Here is a 17,837-nt window from a genome sequence, read left to right as displayed (position 1 = left end):
TGACAGTTTTTGGCATTGAAACATGTGAAAATCATAGCATTCCCAGTAATACATAGGTTCATGTATAATGGCTATTTAATATCAGAAGTTTTACTCAACACCTCGTAGGTGTCTATTACTTGGTCGTGTGGGAGAGATGAAGGAGTATGACCTAGTGTTTTCTATTAAACAGCTCTTTCATGTCCTCCGTTCAGGTACTAAATTTAGTGAAGAAACTCTGGGTCAGTGGAAGGGGAAAAAAGGAGTTGGTGAAGATAATCTGTAAAAATTTGTAGCATTCAGGTTTGCATTATCTTTCAGATACTTGTCTTTGTCACTGTAGTCTCACCTTGTAGGTATTCAAAATATCTCCTAATAACTGAATCACTGGATGACTGTAACATACATTTCTTTGTAGGATAAGTGTTTAAACATCTCTCCTAAAGAGTCCTAGGAGAGCAAAACACAAAAATAACAGAAAGGGGAGGTGGAGGATTGTTTTTGTGTCTTTCTAATGAGTTTTTAGGCCTGCTACAATTTTTCTTAGGCTCTAGACACACGTCAGTGCTTGATTTATGGTTGTGCTAACTAAACATACCCCTGTATTTTTTTTTTTAATGGACATTCATTTAGCTATATTTTTTTTCACACATTGTCAGTATTTAAATCCACTCTTCATATATCCCCTGCTTTTATTCAGTGCCTCTACTGTTTCCTCTGTTTAAAGTAAATAGCATCTGTCCAAAAAGAACCACACTTATGTGAGCTTGGTAATGCATAGACTTAGATGATTTACCAATGCGTGGTCTTTAAAATTTTGCTACTTGATTTACAAGCATACCTTCATGACTTAAGATTAACTGTAGTTTAGCCCCTTCAATCCTTTTGTCAGTGAGGTAGGATTTAAATAAATGAAGTCTATTTCTTTCATTAAATATTTCTTGAAAAAGCTTGGGAGTATGAAATTTGATGTTTGAACTGTAAGGCTTCTAACTCTCAGTTCTTTAGATTTCATGAATAATGAAACTATTTGCTTTATAAGATTTATAATATTTGCTGAAATCTTATAAATCATTACCAGATTATTTTATTATGTAATTTATTTATCTGTTAACAGCTGTCCTGAGGTATAATTGAGAAGTAAAAGTGTAAGATATTTAAAGTGTAGAGCATAGTGATTTCATATATACGTGCACATTGTAAATGCCCATCAAGTTAATTAACACATCCAATACTTGATAATTTAAAAAGTATCCAATTACAAAGCATGACTAGAGGACAAGAAGTATTCACCTGGAAATATACAAACTAAAACTGCTTTTTCAGGAGGATTTAAAAAAAAACAAGTAGTATGTTCACATTTATTGAATTAACAGATAAACTCTGACCTTTTTAGTAAAGACAAATTAATAGACCCATAAATACAGAGAACTGATGGTTGCCCGAAAGGGTAGGGAGGACAGGCAAAATGGCTGACGGGGAGTTGGTACAACCTTCCAGTTATGGAATCAGTCACAGGGATGGATATAATCCATGGTATTGTAATAAGGTTGTATGGTGACAGATAAGGTAGTGACACTTGTGGTGAACATAGCATGTATAGAGTTTTCAAGTCACTGTTGTACACTAATGTGACATTGTGTGTCTACACTTTAAAAAATTACCTAAAACGTAAAGGAGTTAAAATCATATTATCCAGACTACATACACCATTAAATCCCAGCTTTAGACTTATTCCATGTTATTTGCTTAAGCCAATTATGAAGAAAAATGGGATCCAGCTTGAAAGCATTTGAGAATTTTGTCCATTGAGGGAAAATCATTGTGAAGACTTTGTAAATTATATTTGGTTTATTTGTAGGACTTGGACAGAATACTTTAGGCTTGACTTTGGGAACCACAGCAGCTACTTCAACTGCAGGCAATGAAGGTCTTGGTGGTATAGATTTTCGTACCTCATCAGATAAAAAGAGTAAGTAATGTTCTATTCTAACCGTAACTTAAATTTCTATGTCAGTAAGATTTTTAGTTACATGTTCAGTAGTAAAGTTTTTACTTTTACTTTTATTTTATATCTCACAAATTTTTTGTGTATTATGTGTTTAAGATTTTATTTCCCTAGAAAACTGAGTTTTGTTTATGCATACGGTTATGTAGCTATCAGTGTGTGTATTCATATATGTTCTTAAGTTGGGATCATGAACACATGTATGGTATATAAGTTGATACTTGAACAACATGCTTTGAACTGGTTAGGTCCACTTATATGTGAATTTTTTCCAGTAAAAGTGGAGTCCTGTAAATGTGTTTTCCTTATGATTTTCTTAATATTTTCTTTTCTCTATCTTACTTTATTGTAAGAATGCAGTATGTCGTACATATCACATACAAAGTGTGTGTGAATAGACTTTATATTGTCAGTAAACATTCTGGTCAGCAGGAAGCTATTAGTAAAGATTTTGGGGAGTCAAATTATGTGTAGATTTTCAACTGCCTGGGTGTTTAGGACCCTTAATCCCTACATTGTTCAAAGGTCAACTGGATTGCTTTGTAACCTGTTCTTTCTCATATGTTATATCACCAATATTTGTCAGTTCAGTAATTCTTTAGGAGTGTTTTATTGCTGCTTAAGTCAGCTTTATGAATCAATACATCATTAATCAGCCGTCCTTCCATTATTAGTGTTTGTATTCAGTTCGTAATTCTAGGAAGTATCAACATATTGAGCATCTTTATGGGGAGAGGCAATGTGGTATTGTAGCTTAAGGGGATAGACTTGAGCTGAAATCTGGCTTCAGATCCCCTCCACTGTTCATAAGCTCTGTCACCTTGTTCAAGTTATTTATCCCTCTGTGTTTAGTTCCTTTATCTGTAAAGTGGGGGAAAAGAACAGTAACTACTTGACATTGTTGGCCCAAGGATTACAGTTTATAAGACTTCAGTAGAGCCAGGCACATAATGAATGCTCTCTATGTGTTTGTTTTTCTTATAAATTTTCATTCATATTTTTGATTATTTTTTAAAGACAAATACCTAGAAACTTAATCACTGGCTTAAAGAGAGGGAGATTTTTGGGGACTCTTCGTAAATATTGTAAAATTACTTTCTAGAAGGAGTTTCCCAATTGATTACCCACCAGCCAGTATGAAAATGCCGTTCTCACTGTGCTCTTGCAATGCTGGATATTCTTTTTAAAAATTACCAATCCAGATTCATTTTGAAATATGTTTTAGTTTTGTTGATTTCCTGTGCATGATTTTTTTGTTTTGTCTTGCATTGTGTCTTCTGCCTCTGATGAAAGCATGTTTCTCGTATTGCATTGAATCCTCTGAAAAACTTAGAATGATTACAGTTGAAGGTGTCCATATATCTGTGCAAGAATTTTTTATTTGGATGTAGACAATTCTAGGGTAAAGTACTGTTTTAAAAGCTAGCTATCCTAAAATCCTTTTAAACTTAGAAAATTTAGGATAACTTTGAATGAAAATTGATTTTTATTTTATTTTACTTTTTTTTTTTTTAATTTTATTTGACAGAGAAGAAGAGACAGCTAGAGAGGGAATACAAGTGGGGAGTGGGAGAGGGAGAAGCAGGCTTCCTGCTGAGCCAGGAGCCTGATGCAGGGCTTGATCCCAGGACCCTGGATCATGACCTCAGCTGAAGGCTGATGCTTAACAACTGAGCCACTCAGGCGCCCCGAAAATTGATTTTTAAACATAGGGATTTGTCTCTTGGTTTTACTTAGTTTTCTTTGTAGCCGCATCAAAATTAGAAGAAATTATCTTAGATGTTTTAGCAGCTTTTTTTATTAATCAGCTGAAGCAGTCTGGTACCCTTGAACTACTTTGATTTTAATTATGAAACTGGTTCTCTATTTATTGCAATTGCTTTTAGGCTCCACATGAAAGACTTGATAGAGGCAAAGGAGTAAGAGAAATATAAGGAGTTAATCTCCCTTCGCCCCCCCCCCACCCCCGCGCCACTCCACCTTCTCCCATTGTCTTCTTCTTGTGTTGTGCCTCAGAGTTGAACCAAAGGAGTATGTAGAATAAGTGCACATGACCTGATATAGCACATCCAGTTCCTTTAACCTGCTATACGTGTCCAGGGGTTCTTTATTAATCTAAAGGATTTCTCTGTTTCCCTAGCAGCTTCATCAGTTAGCCTGGACCTGCTGTATTGGGTTTGATAGATGAAGAGGGCTTGGAAGCAGTCGTCTATAAGTGGGGGCAGCATGGAGTAAGATCTAGAGACAAGGATGATCTTTACTCTTTTGAAGAACTGCTGGAAAACCAGCGAGCCGCAGCATGGCAAGATCAGATTCCAGATGTCATAAAGGGAAGGGTCGTGTATGTCATCTTAAAGAGTTTTGTAATTACACGGAGGACAGTTGAGACCAACTAGGGGTTTGATGTGAATAATAGGACATGAGATACGTGTTTGAAGAAGAGCATTCTGGCAGCCATGTGGAAGATAATGTGCAGGAGGGCAGGAACAGAGGTGGAGTGCTGACAGTGAGCTTTGACAGCAGTCCACAGGTATTACAGATGCCAAGCTAGATGGACTAGTCAGGGCCCACGGTCGGCCAAAAACAGGCCTAAGTTTTCTTTTCTTTTTTTTTTTTTTATTAATTTTTTATTTTTTATAAACATATATTTTTTATAAACATATATTTTTATCCCCAGGTCTGTGAATCACCAGGTTTACACACTTCACAGCACTCACCAAATCACATACCCTCCCCAATGTCCATAATCCCACCCCCTTCTCCCCAACCCCCTCCCCCCGGCAACCCTCAGTTTGTTTTGTGAGATTAAGAGTCACTTATGGTTTGTCTCCCTCCCAATCCCATCTTGTTTCTGGACAAAGGCAAAAGGTAAAGGACAGGTTGGAACTAAAATACTAGCTGTTTAGATGCTTTTTTTCTTCACATTTTAACATCTGAAATTGAGATGTATCTTGAAATTAAGGTCTCATTTTAGAAATAGACACATAACGTATATGTATGAGATAATTAATATGCTTAATGTTAAAATAGCTCTGAGAAGTCAGTGAGAAACATACCTCAGATATACCTCAAATAGCCTGAATAGACCATTCACTCAAGGAGAAATAGACTTGTCTAATTAATATTTGAAATGTTTTACTTAGTACTGTCAGAAATATGAATTTAGATGATAATGAAGTGGCATTTCTCACCTATGTACTGGCAGATTGTTTCAGAAAAATGTCCATTGTTGTTGAGGGTGTGTCGGAAAAATTACTTATTCGTAGTAGGTGGGAAGATAAATTGGAACAGTTGTTTTAAAGGATCAGTTTGATAATATGTAGGTTTTCCTTGATGTAATCTTTGACCTATAAATTCCTCTTTTTGTGGAATACAAATAAAGTCATGCACAAGCATTTGGAGATAAAGGCATTGACTGTAGCAGCATTGTTTATATAGTAAATGCGTACATGTTAAGAAGAGGGTTGGGCATAAAGGTTCTGATACAGCTATGTCATCAGTATTCTGTGGTCATTTAAAATCATGTTAAGTGACATGAAAAAGACTTAATTTCAACATCCTGAGAAAATATGTGCACATAACTTATGTCATCCTGATCACGTTTAAAAATGTGTGTGTAAGTGCCAAAACAGGTTGAAAGAGGAACCATTAAGGTTCTCTGATGGGATGAAGTTTTGTGTGTTCCTGTATTTCCTTCATTAAGCAGGTCTTATTTTGCAGTGTGAAGTAAATTCTGGAAAAGCAGAAAGTGATTCACTGCAGTTTGCTGACGGAGCATTTTTACTTTTCTACTTTTAGACATACACTAATAATGATAGCCACTAAATAAGTGTTCATAAGAAAGCTGTTGATCTATCTGCACACATTAAAAACATCATCTTAAAAAATTGCTGCTTTTGTAAAATATTTAGAGACATCCGGGTAGTCTGACATATTTTAGTATTCTAAACTGATAGAACCTAAGAAAGTAAACAGTAGAACTTGCAGGAGGTCAACTGTGCTAAGCAAGAATATTTTTCATAGAAGATAGTTCAAAGAGGAAGAATCTCGCCCTTGAAAGAAATAGATACAAATCAGCTACGTAACTATGTGTTTATGTGTATACAAACATGTCCCCATAGTATGTTTGGAGTTTGTGACAAGTGACCTCACATGATGTCTACAAGTCTGTCTGTAAAATGCTTAGAAGTTTCTATTTATACCTAAGTTTGTGTTAAATTAAAACTTGAATTTGGAATACATTGATAAATGACCTGTTTTTACATAAAGCTTCTTGAATTTTCTAGGTGATAAAACAGGAACAAGACCAGAGTAGGTTTACAATTTAAATTTTAAAGTATTTTATTTGAAGAATTTTATTTGTTAATTTATAGGCAGGTGGTCTCATCGGAAGTAAAAAAAATCTATATAGACATTTAGAAGAAAAATTCTTTGAATCAGTTTTTGTCTAAAGTAAAATAATAAACATATGCTCTGGAAAGATTTTGGCAGGTCAGGTCTTTAATTTTTAATCATTAGGAAAGTTTATAACCAATGCTTTCTGGAATACTTTATGCTCAGTTTTAGGTATATATACCTTTTCTATATAAACTACTATACCAGTCCCATTTATTTTCTGATGATGAAGAGGGAGAAAAGCCTCTATCTATAATATACATCAGATCAGTTTGAAGATCACTATTTTTACTAGCACTTACATTTTCTCACCTAATTTGTATTACATTAGATAAAACATTTGTAAATAAATGATCAAGTTCATGCCTCCAAAATATCTTCTGTATACTTTAGCCCTATTTCATAAATAAGAAAGCTGTAGGAGACTGAGGTTTGCTTCAGGTTCTATCAAGGAAGTAGTAGCAGATCTGTGACTGAATTTTAACTCATAATTCCATTACACCATGCCACATTTCACCTCTTCCTATTCTCACTAAATATTTATGATTCCCTTAGTCTATCCCTAGGTTTTATTTTGTTGAAGAATAAATTGAAATTCTAAAAATCAAGTAAAATACAATGAGAATCTCATTATGAGAAGTTTGTAGACTTTCTTTAATGAATGCTTTAATATTTTTGAACGAAATAAAAGGTCAGTCATACAGTTTTTGAGCCAGGGGAACTAAGTTCACTATTTAATCTCTTGTATTTTCTAATTTTTTTTCTTAAACATTTGGTCAGATGCATTTTAGTGTACTTATGATAGGTGCCAGTCCTTTTAGAAGAGAAATCTCCCTGTCAGATGAATTGTTAAAGCTATTTTAAAGGTCAGGAAACAACATTTTTTTTATAAAGAGATTTGAAATCAACCATAAGAGCTATAAATGGGGAATATTTGTTTTACCTCCTCCCCTTTAACACTTATGTAGTGGAACTCAGCTGTCAGCTTTTTAGAACCTCAATGGATTTAATCTATCTGTGGCGTTTTTCTCAGGGATAGTAAAGCACTGAAGGATGAAAATCTCCCTCCTGTCATCTGCCAGGATGTTGAAAACCTCCAGTAAGTGTGTCAAATGTAATTAGATATATCATGTTGAAGAATGTTAGAATCTATTTTAAGGGGAACATCTCTTCTTCCTCTTAAACATTTTAACTTGGGTGTTGGTAAAAATTTTAATATTTTTATATACAAAGCAGAATAATGGGAATTAAAATTCTTTTATTGTCAATCTGAAAAAAGCATGTGAACTGTGGATGAATTTTTAATATTTCCTTTTTAAAAAACTCTAGGACTCTGACCAGCCTATAGTAAATATACTTTTTTCCTATAGGAAACCAAAGGTGTATTTTTTTGGAATTCAGTTTTATGTATCTTTTTAGGAAATTTGTGAAGGAACAGAAACAGGTACAAGAAGAAATTAGTAGAATGTCTTCAAAAGCCATGCTTGAAGTACAAGAAGATATTAAAACTCTGTCACTGGCTGCCAGTGGATTACAGAGGAACACCCCCAGTATTGACAAGTTGAAAACAGAAACTGCTCAGGTAAACTAACTTAAAGTAATTTTATTGTAGGGTTTTGTTTCGTTTTATTTAAGTCTTATAGGTTATAAGACTTGATACAGATGTTCTGTAAGAAAACTGTATAGCATGTGTGCTTTTTAAAAAAAGATTTTATTTATTTGAGAGAGAGAGAAAGAGAGCATGAGAGGGGGGAGGGTCAAAGGGAGAAGCTGACCCCTTGCTGAGCAGGGAGTGAGTTGCAGGACTCAGTCTTGGGTTTCAGGATCATGACCTGAGCCGAAGGCAGTCGCTTGACCAACTGACACCCAGGAGCCCTAGCTTGAGTACTTTTAAGTTGCTATGATACTAGTAGTCACTAGTTTGTATTGAGTTCTTATTATTTATGAGGCAGTATTTTAAGCAGTTTAGTTTTCATGACAGCTCTATGAGTTAGGCCGTCTTATCTTTGTTATATAAAGAAGAATATGGGCAGAGAGGTTGTTAATAAATGGAAGAGGTTGTCAATAAGTGGAAGAGCTGATACTCTTAACTAGTTTCTTTCCTAAGAGTACTTGCTGGCTAAATTGCTATATCATGCAAGCAAGGTAGAAAAATATGTTTTTAAAAATCTGTCATCCATTAAATAAAAGTTATATTAAGCTTTTTAACTATTAAAAATTCTGATGACTTGCCAGTCTTATGTCTTAGTTAAAAATGTTAATGAGGCTTGTGTTTTTTTCCATTCATATGTACTTGTTTTTTCTTTCTATGGTATAATCTATGTCATTTTTTCTTGACACTCTTGCCTCCCTTGTGTAGTTTGAAGTCTTTCATTGTCTCCTCCTGGCTAAATGTTCCGTCTCTGTGTGCCCAGCTCCCCATCTGTTTAAAGGTGGGTGTTGCGTAGTCTTCTGTAACCTTCCTGAGTGCTAGATGAATGCCTTCTTCCATAGTTCTCTGTGATATCACACAAAATACCTGTCTTTAGTCCCTCTTAGCAATTTGCTATTCCATTGAGATGTGAGTATACCTGGTTCTTTACCTAACAACTTCAGGGATCCAGTTTTAAATTTATTCATGGGGACACCTGGGTGGCTCAGTTGGTTAAGAGGCTGCCTTCCACTCGGGTCATGATCCCAGAGTCCTGGGATTGAGTCCCACATCTGGCTCCTTGCTCAGCAGGAGGCCTGCTTCTCTTTCTGCCTCTGCCTGTGCTCACTCTCTCTGACAGAAAAAAAAAAAAAAAAGAAAGAACAGAAAAAAAAAATTATTCTTGGATAAAATAAGAGGGGCTTTACAGTTACTTAGTTTTTAGGATTTTGTAGTTGTTAGCTAGGCTCTTTCGCAGCTGTGCACATTCTGCTTATGTTTCCTTCCCAAACCCTGTTCCTAGTCTGTTTCTCCATCGAAGACTGGCTGTTACGCATATGGATACCAGTGTGTGATATGCATTTGGGGAATTGAATCTTTCCCTATAGTTTTAATCTCAAGTATTGTTTTATGATCCACTTTTTGTCACCATTTTTTTATTGAATGAAAGAGTTTTAAAATGCATTTCTCATGCAATCTACTTACTTGACAAAAATCGTTTTTCTCAGTGATACAATATTCCAAGTTACTTGTCAGGTCCTTGCAGGAACATTTCCTGGAGTGCGGCACAACAGTGCAGAAGGGAAATCCTTTGTCCTCTTAATAAGGTGATGAGGAAACCAGGAATGAGAAAAATACAAAGAAAGAAATTCCATAGCAATCTTTTGCAAGAACTTGAAACCCACAACTTATCTTTAGTTTGTGAGGGGAAATTCATTACTTTTACAGCTAAGGGATAGCTTCCAGTTTTCAATAAATTTATCCTATACTTGATTTTTCATGAAATTTGAGATTTTAAAAAACACTATCATTGAATGAAGTCTGCAGTTTAGACATAAGACCGCCACCCACCATATGCAGCCTCTTGAGCCTTTGCTCTGCTTTTCTGCAAGTGGCAGAGCCTCAGATGTATTGCTTCTCACTAATAAATGAATGTGTACCCTTGGCCCTGAGATTGGAAAGGAACAGTGTCACTCAGGGTCCAAGTCTGGATGCAGGAGCACATTGTAGACGAAGACAGCTGTTTCCACTCCTGTTAAGGAGTTAAGCCATCCCTGTGAAAAGGGGGTTATGCAATCAGGATCTCAGAATAGTATTTGCAGGGTACCGTCAACTGTGCTGGTGTATTTCTGGGACTAGTATGTATCTGAATACAGGTTTTTATTGAAGTATTTTTTGAGACATGCACGAAGCCACTATTTATGCCAGCGCCTGTTTTAAGTTTGCTACACAGTGTGGTAGGAACTTAGTTTGAGCAGAGGTTAAAATCAGAATTACATACCACTTGTGAGTTTGGCAATGAAGCAGTGGCTATTCTGTTGTTGGGGCACAAGCTGTCAATCATTTTTCCTTTCAAATCATCTGGGAACCCCCTAATGCTCTCTCTCTAGATGTCCTGGAGCTTCTCATCGGAGACTTGCCCTAGAAAGGAGGAAAACTGATAAAGCTCAGACAGAGATTGAGAATGAAAATGGAACCACTGTAATAGATCTTCCAGGTACTTTATCCCTCGAAACGGACTGTTCAGGGACAGGCATATCACCTGCTGAGTGCAGCTTGATATCAGCGTCTCTGCCCCCATGGCCTGAGGAGCCTGGCCTGGACAACCCCGCCTTGGAGGAGAACACGGCCACAGACAGTATGTGCTCTTCACCTTGCTTTTGCTTTTCATCTGTTTTCAAATCAGATATTTCCTTTCTTCTCAGTACTCCCTATTACTTTCCCTACATGGGGTGTTGTTGTTGTTGTTGTTGTTTTTCCTCTTCAACAAACAATTTTACTGAGATATGCTTCACGTATCACATATTCACCCTTTAAGTGTACAAGCCTAACAGTTTGCCGTTTAGAAAGAGAAAGCGAGTCTTACCTTGAGGCTTATTCTTCCCCCTCCCCCTCTTCTGTTGTAGTCCACAAATTCACTGGTCATCAGCAGGCTTCTTTTGTTTGTTTTGAAGCCTATTGCTTCTTGACTAAGAAATCCACAGCATCAAGAAGAACAAAAATAATACCTCAGCCTATGTGCTTATTCTGTGTCAGCACTGTGCCAGGCACTTTACATATATTAACTTATTAAATGCTTGTACCAATACTGGCTTTTTTTTAATGATGAGGAAACTTAGTCAGGGAGTCATTGGTCAAAGTCTGAGAGCCACGAAATGGCTAGGTATGTATCTGACTCCCAAGGCCATGTGTCTGACTCTTGCTGTCCTCTGGTAGCAGCCACTGATCTGTCTACATGACCCACCAGGAAACACGCAGAAAACCTCTAGTCATAGATCTTGGGCATATCTTAGTAGTTGGCGCTTTGTCTTACTTTTAAATAGGTTTATCTCTTATGAAAATTCCAATTTTTCTAAAAATCCCAGTTTTCCCAGCCATGGCTATAACAATTCTTCTATCTCCTACTGCTCAGATCAAGACCCTCCTCTTCTTGCTTAATGTGGTTATTTTGTCAACCACTACGGTGATTGTATGTCACAGAGTTTGTCTTTTTTATTTCATATGTACTGCCTTGCACTGTTTACAGCTGTTTCATGGGTCAGAGTTTCTCTGATCAATTAGGACAAGATGATATTGTCTTTATATTTCTTTATCAGATCACTATGTGGTCCCTAGTGATCTGATGCATAGTAGTTATTTGTTGATTATTCACCTTTCGAAGAGGAAGTGTTTTGCTAATCTTATCTATTGGTGTTTGGTCATTCTGTTTTTCTTATCCGGTGGTATTGCTTTGTTATGAATCATCTATTAACATAAGGTCATCACTAATGATAGATGATAACTTACTTACGTGAAGATAATCAAAATATAAAACGTTTTTCTTTCTATTTTTCTCCCTCTCATTTTTACCTTGGCAGCTATGCAACAGCCGGTTAGTTTTCCAGAAGGCAAAATTACTACAATTGAAATTCACCGGTCTGATCCTTATATTCAGCTAGGAATTAGGATTGTGGGCGGAGGTTTAGCGCCACTGAACAACAGATACATTGTTATCCAGGAAGTCTGTCGGGATGGGGTGTTCACCAAAGATGGAAGACTTCTTGCTGGAGACCCAATTCTTCAGGTATCAATTTTTTAAATTATTTTGTTAACTTGCCTCTTTTTTTGCTCTTATTCATCAATTTAAAATTGGGAAATTAGGGTACTGTGGAATCTGACTTATAAAAAGGTAAGTTTTACTGTTTTTTTTTTTTTTTTAGTGCTAAACAGATCATAATTTATCAGTAAATTCTCCGATTTCCCCCAAACTCATGGAATGTATTTTTACCGCCATCTTAAATTGGATCCCGCATGTGCCTCAGTGTGTGGCTCTCCAGGCCAGCTGGATTCCTCCTGGCTTGGTCTCCATGGTTGTCTATTTCGGGGCCACCTTCACTGCTAAATTCTCTTGTCCCATTGGCTCTATCCCTAGTCCCAGGGTACCATCCATCAGTTTCCTTCGTTGTCTGATTCATCCTTCTCTACACGGATTTCTATAATCTAGAAAAGACGGGTCACACAGCACAAGTTACTTAAAACTTACAGCATTGAATTTAAGATAGAATTCGAAAATCATGACCACCTCTTTTTGGCTCTCAAATGCACTCTCATCCACAAACAGCCTGACTCTGCCCTAATCCTTGGTGCTACCCTCTCCCTCTTCTCTTTAAAAAGAATGAGCTACTCCAACAAATGAACTTGCTTCGGGCAAGATGATATTGTGTTAGAGGGCATACTGATGAGCGTGAGATGGCCAGAATTCCACTGTTCATGTGAATTCTAGAGTGTATGTGAAAATTGACCTGGATATATGACCCATGCAAGTGTATGTGGTACTTGAAGCTAAAAGAATGGATATTTAGGAGAGAAGAAATAGGCATGAATGATAAAAGATGTCTTCTAGGAACCCAAGCTCAAGGACTCTTGCCTCCTCGATTTCACTGCTGGGTCCTTCCGCACAGTCTGTTGGTATTCACCCCTTCTCTTTTCCCTGCCATCTCTCTGGTCTGTGCCCTCACTGCTTCATGTCTAACCCAGGAGAATCAAAACCCCTGCCTCCCTACTCTGCTCTGAAATCCGGTATGACATTGTCCGGTTAATTCACCTGTGACTCTGCTTTCCCTGGATAGATTGGACCAGAGAATCAAGTCCATCCTGATTAATCTAATAGTCCAGGTCCTCTTTGAAGTCTTACACAACCTGTCCCCTCAGCCTTCACCCTTGCTTTTTCTTTCAGCTGTAGCCATCGGTGTATTACTGAAACATCATAGGCATGGTGGTCAGAGCTGAGGGTATAATTAAGAGCAAAAAGCAAGCCCTGCCCTCATAGAATGTATAATGTAGCAGAAAAGCCAGACATCGCAGTCTCCTTGCTTCCCTCCACGTTCCAGCCTGTCCCCATTGTGCTACAGCTTCCCCACCTTCATCCAGAAAGCCCTGCCCTGCCATTATCACCCATTCAGACCTCTTCTCACACTAAGTGCTGAAGACATTCCTTCTCTTCACCACTGAATGCATAATTGGTCACAGAGAGTTATTCAAATGCAGTGTCTTCCTTTGGGGATGGCAGCCGCCATTAGTACTTACTGTGGGACAGGCTTCTCACAGAGCTGTGCCTGGAGTCGATACCCAGGACAAACTTGCTGAGTCAATAAAAGAGTGGATTTGGTTATGATATCCTGTTGGGAATAGCTGTCTTCTTCATTAAAACCAAACTTAGAACCTCTAGGATTTTTAATTCTTCAAGAGAAATGTCCAGAGGGGAAGACAGACAAACTAGGCTCCAAGAGCAGCAAGGATTGACCTTTCCACTGGGGGTTCCTGGCTTTGGTTTCCACGCCCATCTGTATTCTGCCTCTTGTAGTTTGTGATTTCCACTTCGACACTTGGGCCCAAAACCCCTCCTTCATTGCACTTGGCCTGGCTGACACAGACTGAACTTCCAGTGTTTTGTTCTTGACTAAATCCGAAGAGGCAATAGGAGAATACAGGAAACATAACTAATCCAGCTAATGTAAAATCCAGTTTCTGATCCTATCATATTTACCACATTCCTGTGTTTGCTGTCCTTTTACGATATTAGTAGTATTCTGGTTGCATGAGGTTGGCACAGCTCTCTGGACACCTTACCCTGTATTCCTTCTACCCCAGCTCCTAAACTGATTCTCCGTGGAGGAACTCTTGTAGCTGGTTTTCACATTTTGACACCTTTGTGGCCAAGACAGAAAGAACCAGATTGCCCTTTTTTGCAGCTTACACAGGGAGAGAGAGCAAGCACAGGCAGACAGAGTGGCAGGCAGGGTCCGAGAGAGAAGCAGGCTCCCTGCCGAAAACAGGTGAGACAAGCAAAGCTTGAAGGAGCTGTGGTTCCAAAGTTGTGACTTCCCTGCTCTTGTAACGTTCACTCTCCACTTCACCTCCATACAAGTGGGGAAAATCAATTTTTATTGAGAAGAACTCATTATCTCTGTAGTGCCCTTTTTATAAAGCATTCAGAGCATTTCAAACACATTATAACTTGTGTTCTTATAGTATCCCTGTGAAGTAAAGATGGTTATTATTAGAGAAAAATATTTTTCAATATGAGCATTAAAATAGGTAAAGTAGAGGGGCACCTGGGTGGCTCAGCCATTAAGCATCTGCCTTCGGTCAGGCATGATCCCAGGCTGCTGGTATCCAGTTTCACATCGGGGCTCTCTGCTCAGCCAGGAATCTGCTTCTCCCTCTCCCACTCCCTCTGCTTGTGTTCCTTCTCTTGCTCTCTGTCAAATAAATAAATACATACATAATAAATAAAATCTTAAAAAAAAAGAAAACAGCTTTAAAAATTTTTTAAAAAAATAAGATAGAAAAAGTAGAAAATAATCCAGGCCAGACCTTCCGGTTCTATAACCTACCAGAGCATTTAATGATATGGGTATCTCCTACAATGATAGGGGTGAAACAAAGATGTGTATGGTGTTTTATTTTGTTTTGTTTTGTTTTGTTTTAAGTAAGCACAAGAAAACACTCTGACATAGAGGAAACCAAGCAGTAACATAATCGAGCATCAGGAATTAAAGTAGGTTGATAGTCACTGGGAAATGTGTATAGTAAACAGAATTAACAATGAAGATTTAAGTACTGTGTAAGAAAACCCAAATTTAAATCCCATTTCATTACTCCTTTTCACAAATGTTTGGTTCATTATAACTATGGGAACACACACACCCGGTAGCCATCTTGCATTAGGAGGGAGATTCAGGCGTTGGTCTCTTGTCCCAGACTTGAGTTTTAAAAAAATTGAATACAGATACTTATATATGATACCAAATATAATATATTGCTCAAGTTGTTTCTTTGTGAAAAACATCTTAATGTTTTGGATTCTGAGAATAACATGTATTCCATGTCTGAAAAGGAGACTAAGGAAGACAAAATACAGAAAATGAAGAAGGAAGTCCAAATCACAGTCAGCCTAAAGTCCATAAGATAGTGACATTAAAGTTTTGAATAACATCGTCATTTTTCTGTATATGCCTACAAATAAATAGGTACCTATTTACGTAGTTACTTAGACATGCAGTCAGCTTACAAATTCTGAGTTTGCCACCCTTTCTTTACGTCAGCTGTATGCTGTGGACTTCTTACCCTGAAAATAGATGCACCATGATATAGCTGTATTGTAGACGTGTTGTGCTAAAACTTACGTAAACACTCCCCTGTCAACAGACTTTAATGTTTTGTTTTCAAGTTTAAGACATTTTGCTTAACTTCCCTCTAGAAAGATCATACCAGTATATACTCCCAGCAAAAGGGCATGCCACTATTTTATGAAATACAGGTATTGTCATTTAGGCATCCTGCATTTTTAAAAATCTTGACTTTAACAGAATTCTTTTGTTGTCTTGAAACCCTGAAGAGTTAGATAGGCAGTTGGCCTAAACCCAAATGTTGGCCCATCGTTTAAAGCTTATATGTCCACTTCCATCACACACCCAGAATTTTGTCTTTTAAGAAATCAAAAAAGATCAGGGATTTGTTTGTTAATAGGTTTGCATGAGCAGGGGTCTTCCCATAAAGCTAAATTACTGGTTATAGAGTATTTGGTAGTGGTGAGGGTTAGGCAGTAAAGCAAACAATTCTTAATATTGAAATGAGATCACAGGGGTTTCTCACCCTTCACACCATGTGATCTAATACTCGGAAGTGTCAGAATCTCAAATATCTGGATTGTAAGCGTCCTACTTTGGCATTTACCTGTTAGATCAAATCCCCAGACTCTGGCCACATGAGAAGTGTTATTCTTTCAGTTATTTGAAGAATTGTCTGAAACTAGTTTAATGAAATACTTGAATAAGTAAGTGACTCTAATAGGGCCTTAAAATTGGTTATCACTCATGCACCTGGGTGGCTCCGCGGTTCAGCATCTGCCTCCGGCTCAGATCCTACATTGGGCTCTCTGCTCTGCGAGGAGTCGGCTTCTCCCTCTCCCTTTGCCCCTCCACCCTGCTCTCTCGCTTTCGCTCTCAAATACATAAATAAAATCATTTTTTAAAAATTATGGTTTTCACTCCTTTTCCAACTTGAGAACTGAAACTGGAGTGCTTTCTTAACATTACTGACTGCAGTCATGGTGGAGGAGTGTTCTACTTTCCACCACAGCTTCTTGAACGCAGGCTGTCAAATTTTCCCATAGCAATGATAGTAAACTTGGAACGTTGTAGTCTTGACCAAGAATCAGCATCAAGTAGACCAGGCCTGTACGTTAAAAGCAAAGATAAAATAGCTTTAAAAAGTATAATAAATGTGAATCTGTGTTTCAGATCTAGATCTATAAATACAGATAATGGACCTCTAAATTTAACGTGGTTGTCATCACCTCTAAAATTACATTTATGTGTGAGTGCACATATGGCATATATACGCACACAATTTGTGATGTATATAAATACTAATCCTGTTTTACAGGACCTTTGTTATCATTCTTTTCAGGACTGTTTAAGCTGATCCCTATTTTCGATTTGAAGCTGTAGTGTGTGGAAACAGAGCTACATGTAGTTTCATTGATTATCACTCTCAAAGTAGCCATCTTGGAATTTATTTCAGAAATCACAAAGGATTGTAATCCAGTTTAGAATCCGTTCGTCCTTATATCTTCTTTGCTCTCTTTCTCTCAGTGCCAAGGCCAGTTTTGCAGGGGAGGGAAGTATAAAAAGACAGTTACCCTTCAAGAAATCATGGGGAGATCAGAACCCAGGCTTTGCTTTGGTTATATCCTTGGTATTTCCAGGATTAGGGAAGGTTTACCCAAGAGGTCTGTGTGTGGCTCTTTTACCTGCAGAAGTTTTAAAGTATTAGCTCCTGAAATGAACTCCCTCGTCTGCCCCACCCCCAGCAGGGTCCTTCAGTCCCCACTCAGGTGAGGCTCTGATACAGCGATGATAAGTGCATTGAAAATGACCCTCCCTATAATTTTTTTAAGTGAGAAGCATCATTAATGACTGGTGATTATATATGTGTGTTTTCTCCAGGCTAGTGGCGACAGGGTGGATTTAACAATTGCTAGGCTGGGGAAATCCCAGCCTGGTAACCCTGTCCAGGACACAGGAGCTCAGGGTAGCAGCCAGCACCATGCACAGCCGCTGTACCACAACAGACCCAGCTCACACAAGATGAGGCCTCGAGTTTGCATGTTTTCATTCATCTGCCCTCAGGGAATCCTTGTGACAAACTGGTAAGATTTAAATGAGGGCTGTTACTCTGTTGGAAAAGGTGAACACAAGGTGTTTGGGGGTGTGGAATGTGTGTTTGGCTACCTTGAGAGTCCCTGTACAGTCTGTTCCTCAGCCAGTAGGGGTGGTTTCT

General features: G+C 37.8%; 1 protein-coding gene across 1 annotated transcript; it reads left to right on the top strand.

Annotated features, from left to right (window-relative positions):
• The first annotated feature begins 1,447 nt into the window (after window positions 1-1,447).
• LOC131813641 (ligand of Numb protein X 2-like) lies at window positions 1,448-17,837 on the top strand. The gene is made up of 5 exons (XM_059144000.1): window positions 1,448-1,515; window positions 7,416-7,481; window positions 10,403-10,650; window positions 11,870-12,075; window positions 17,504-17,837. Exons 1-5 carry the CDS (start codon window positions 1,448-1,450, stop codon window positions 17,708-17,710), a joined length of 795 nt encoding a protein of 264 aa, XP_058999983.1. The 3' UTR covers window positions 17,711-17,837.

Source organism: Mustela lutreola, chromosome 13, assembly GCF_030435805.1.
Source record: "Mustela lutreola isolate mMusLut2 chromosome 13, mMusLut2.pri, whole genome shotgun sequence".
NCBI lineage: Eukaryota > Metazoa > Chordata > Mammalia > Carnivora > Mustelidae > Mustela > Mustela lutreola.
The sequence above is the reverse complement of the archived record's forward strand: the minus strand, read 5'-3'. Positions and strand labels throughout refer to the sequence as shown.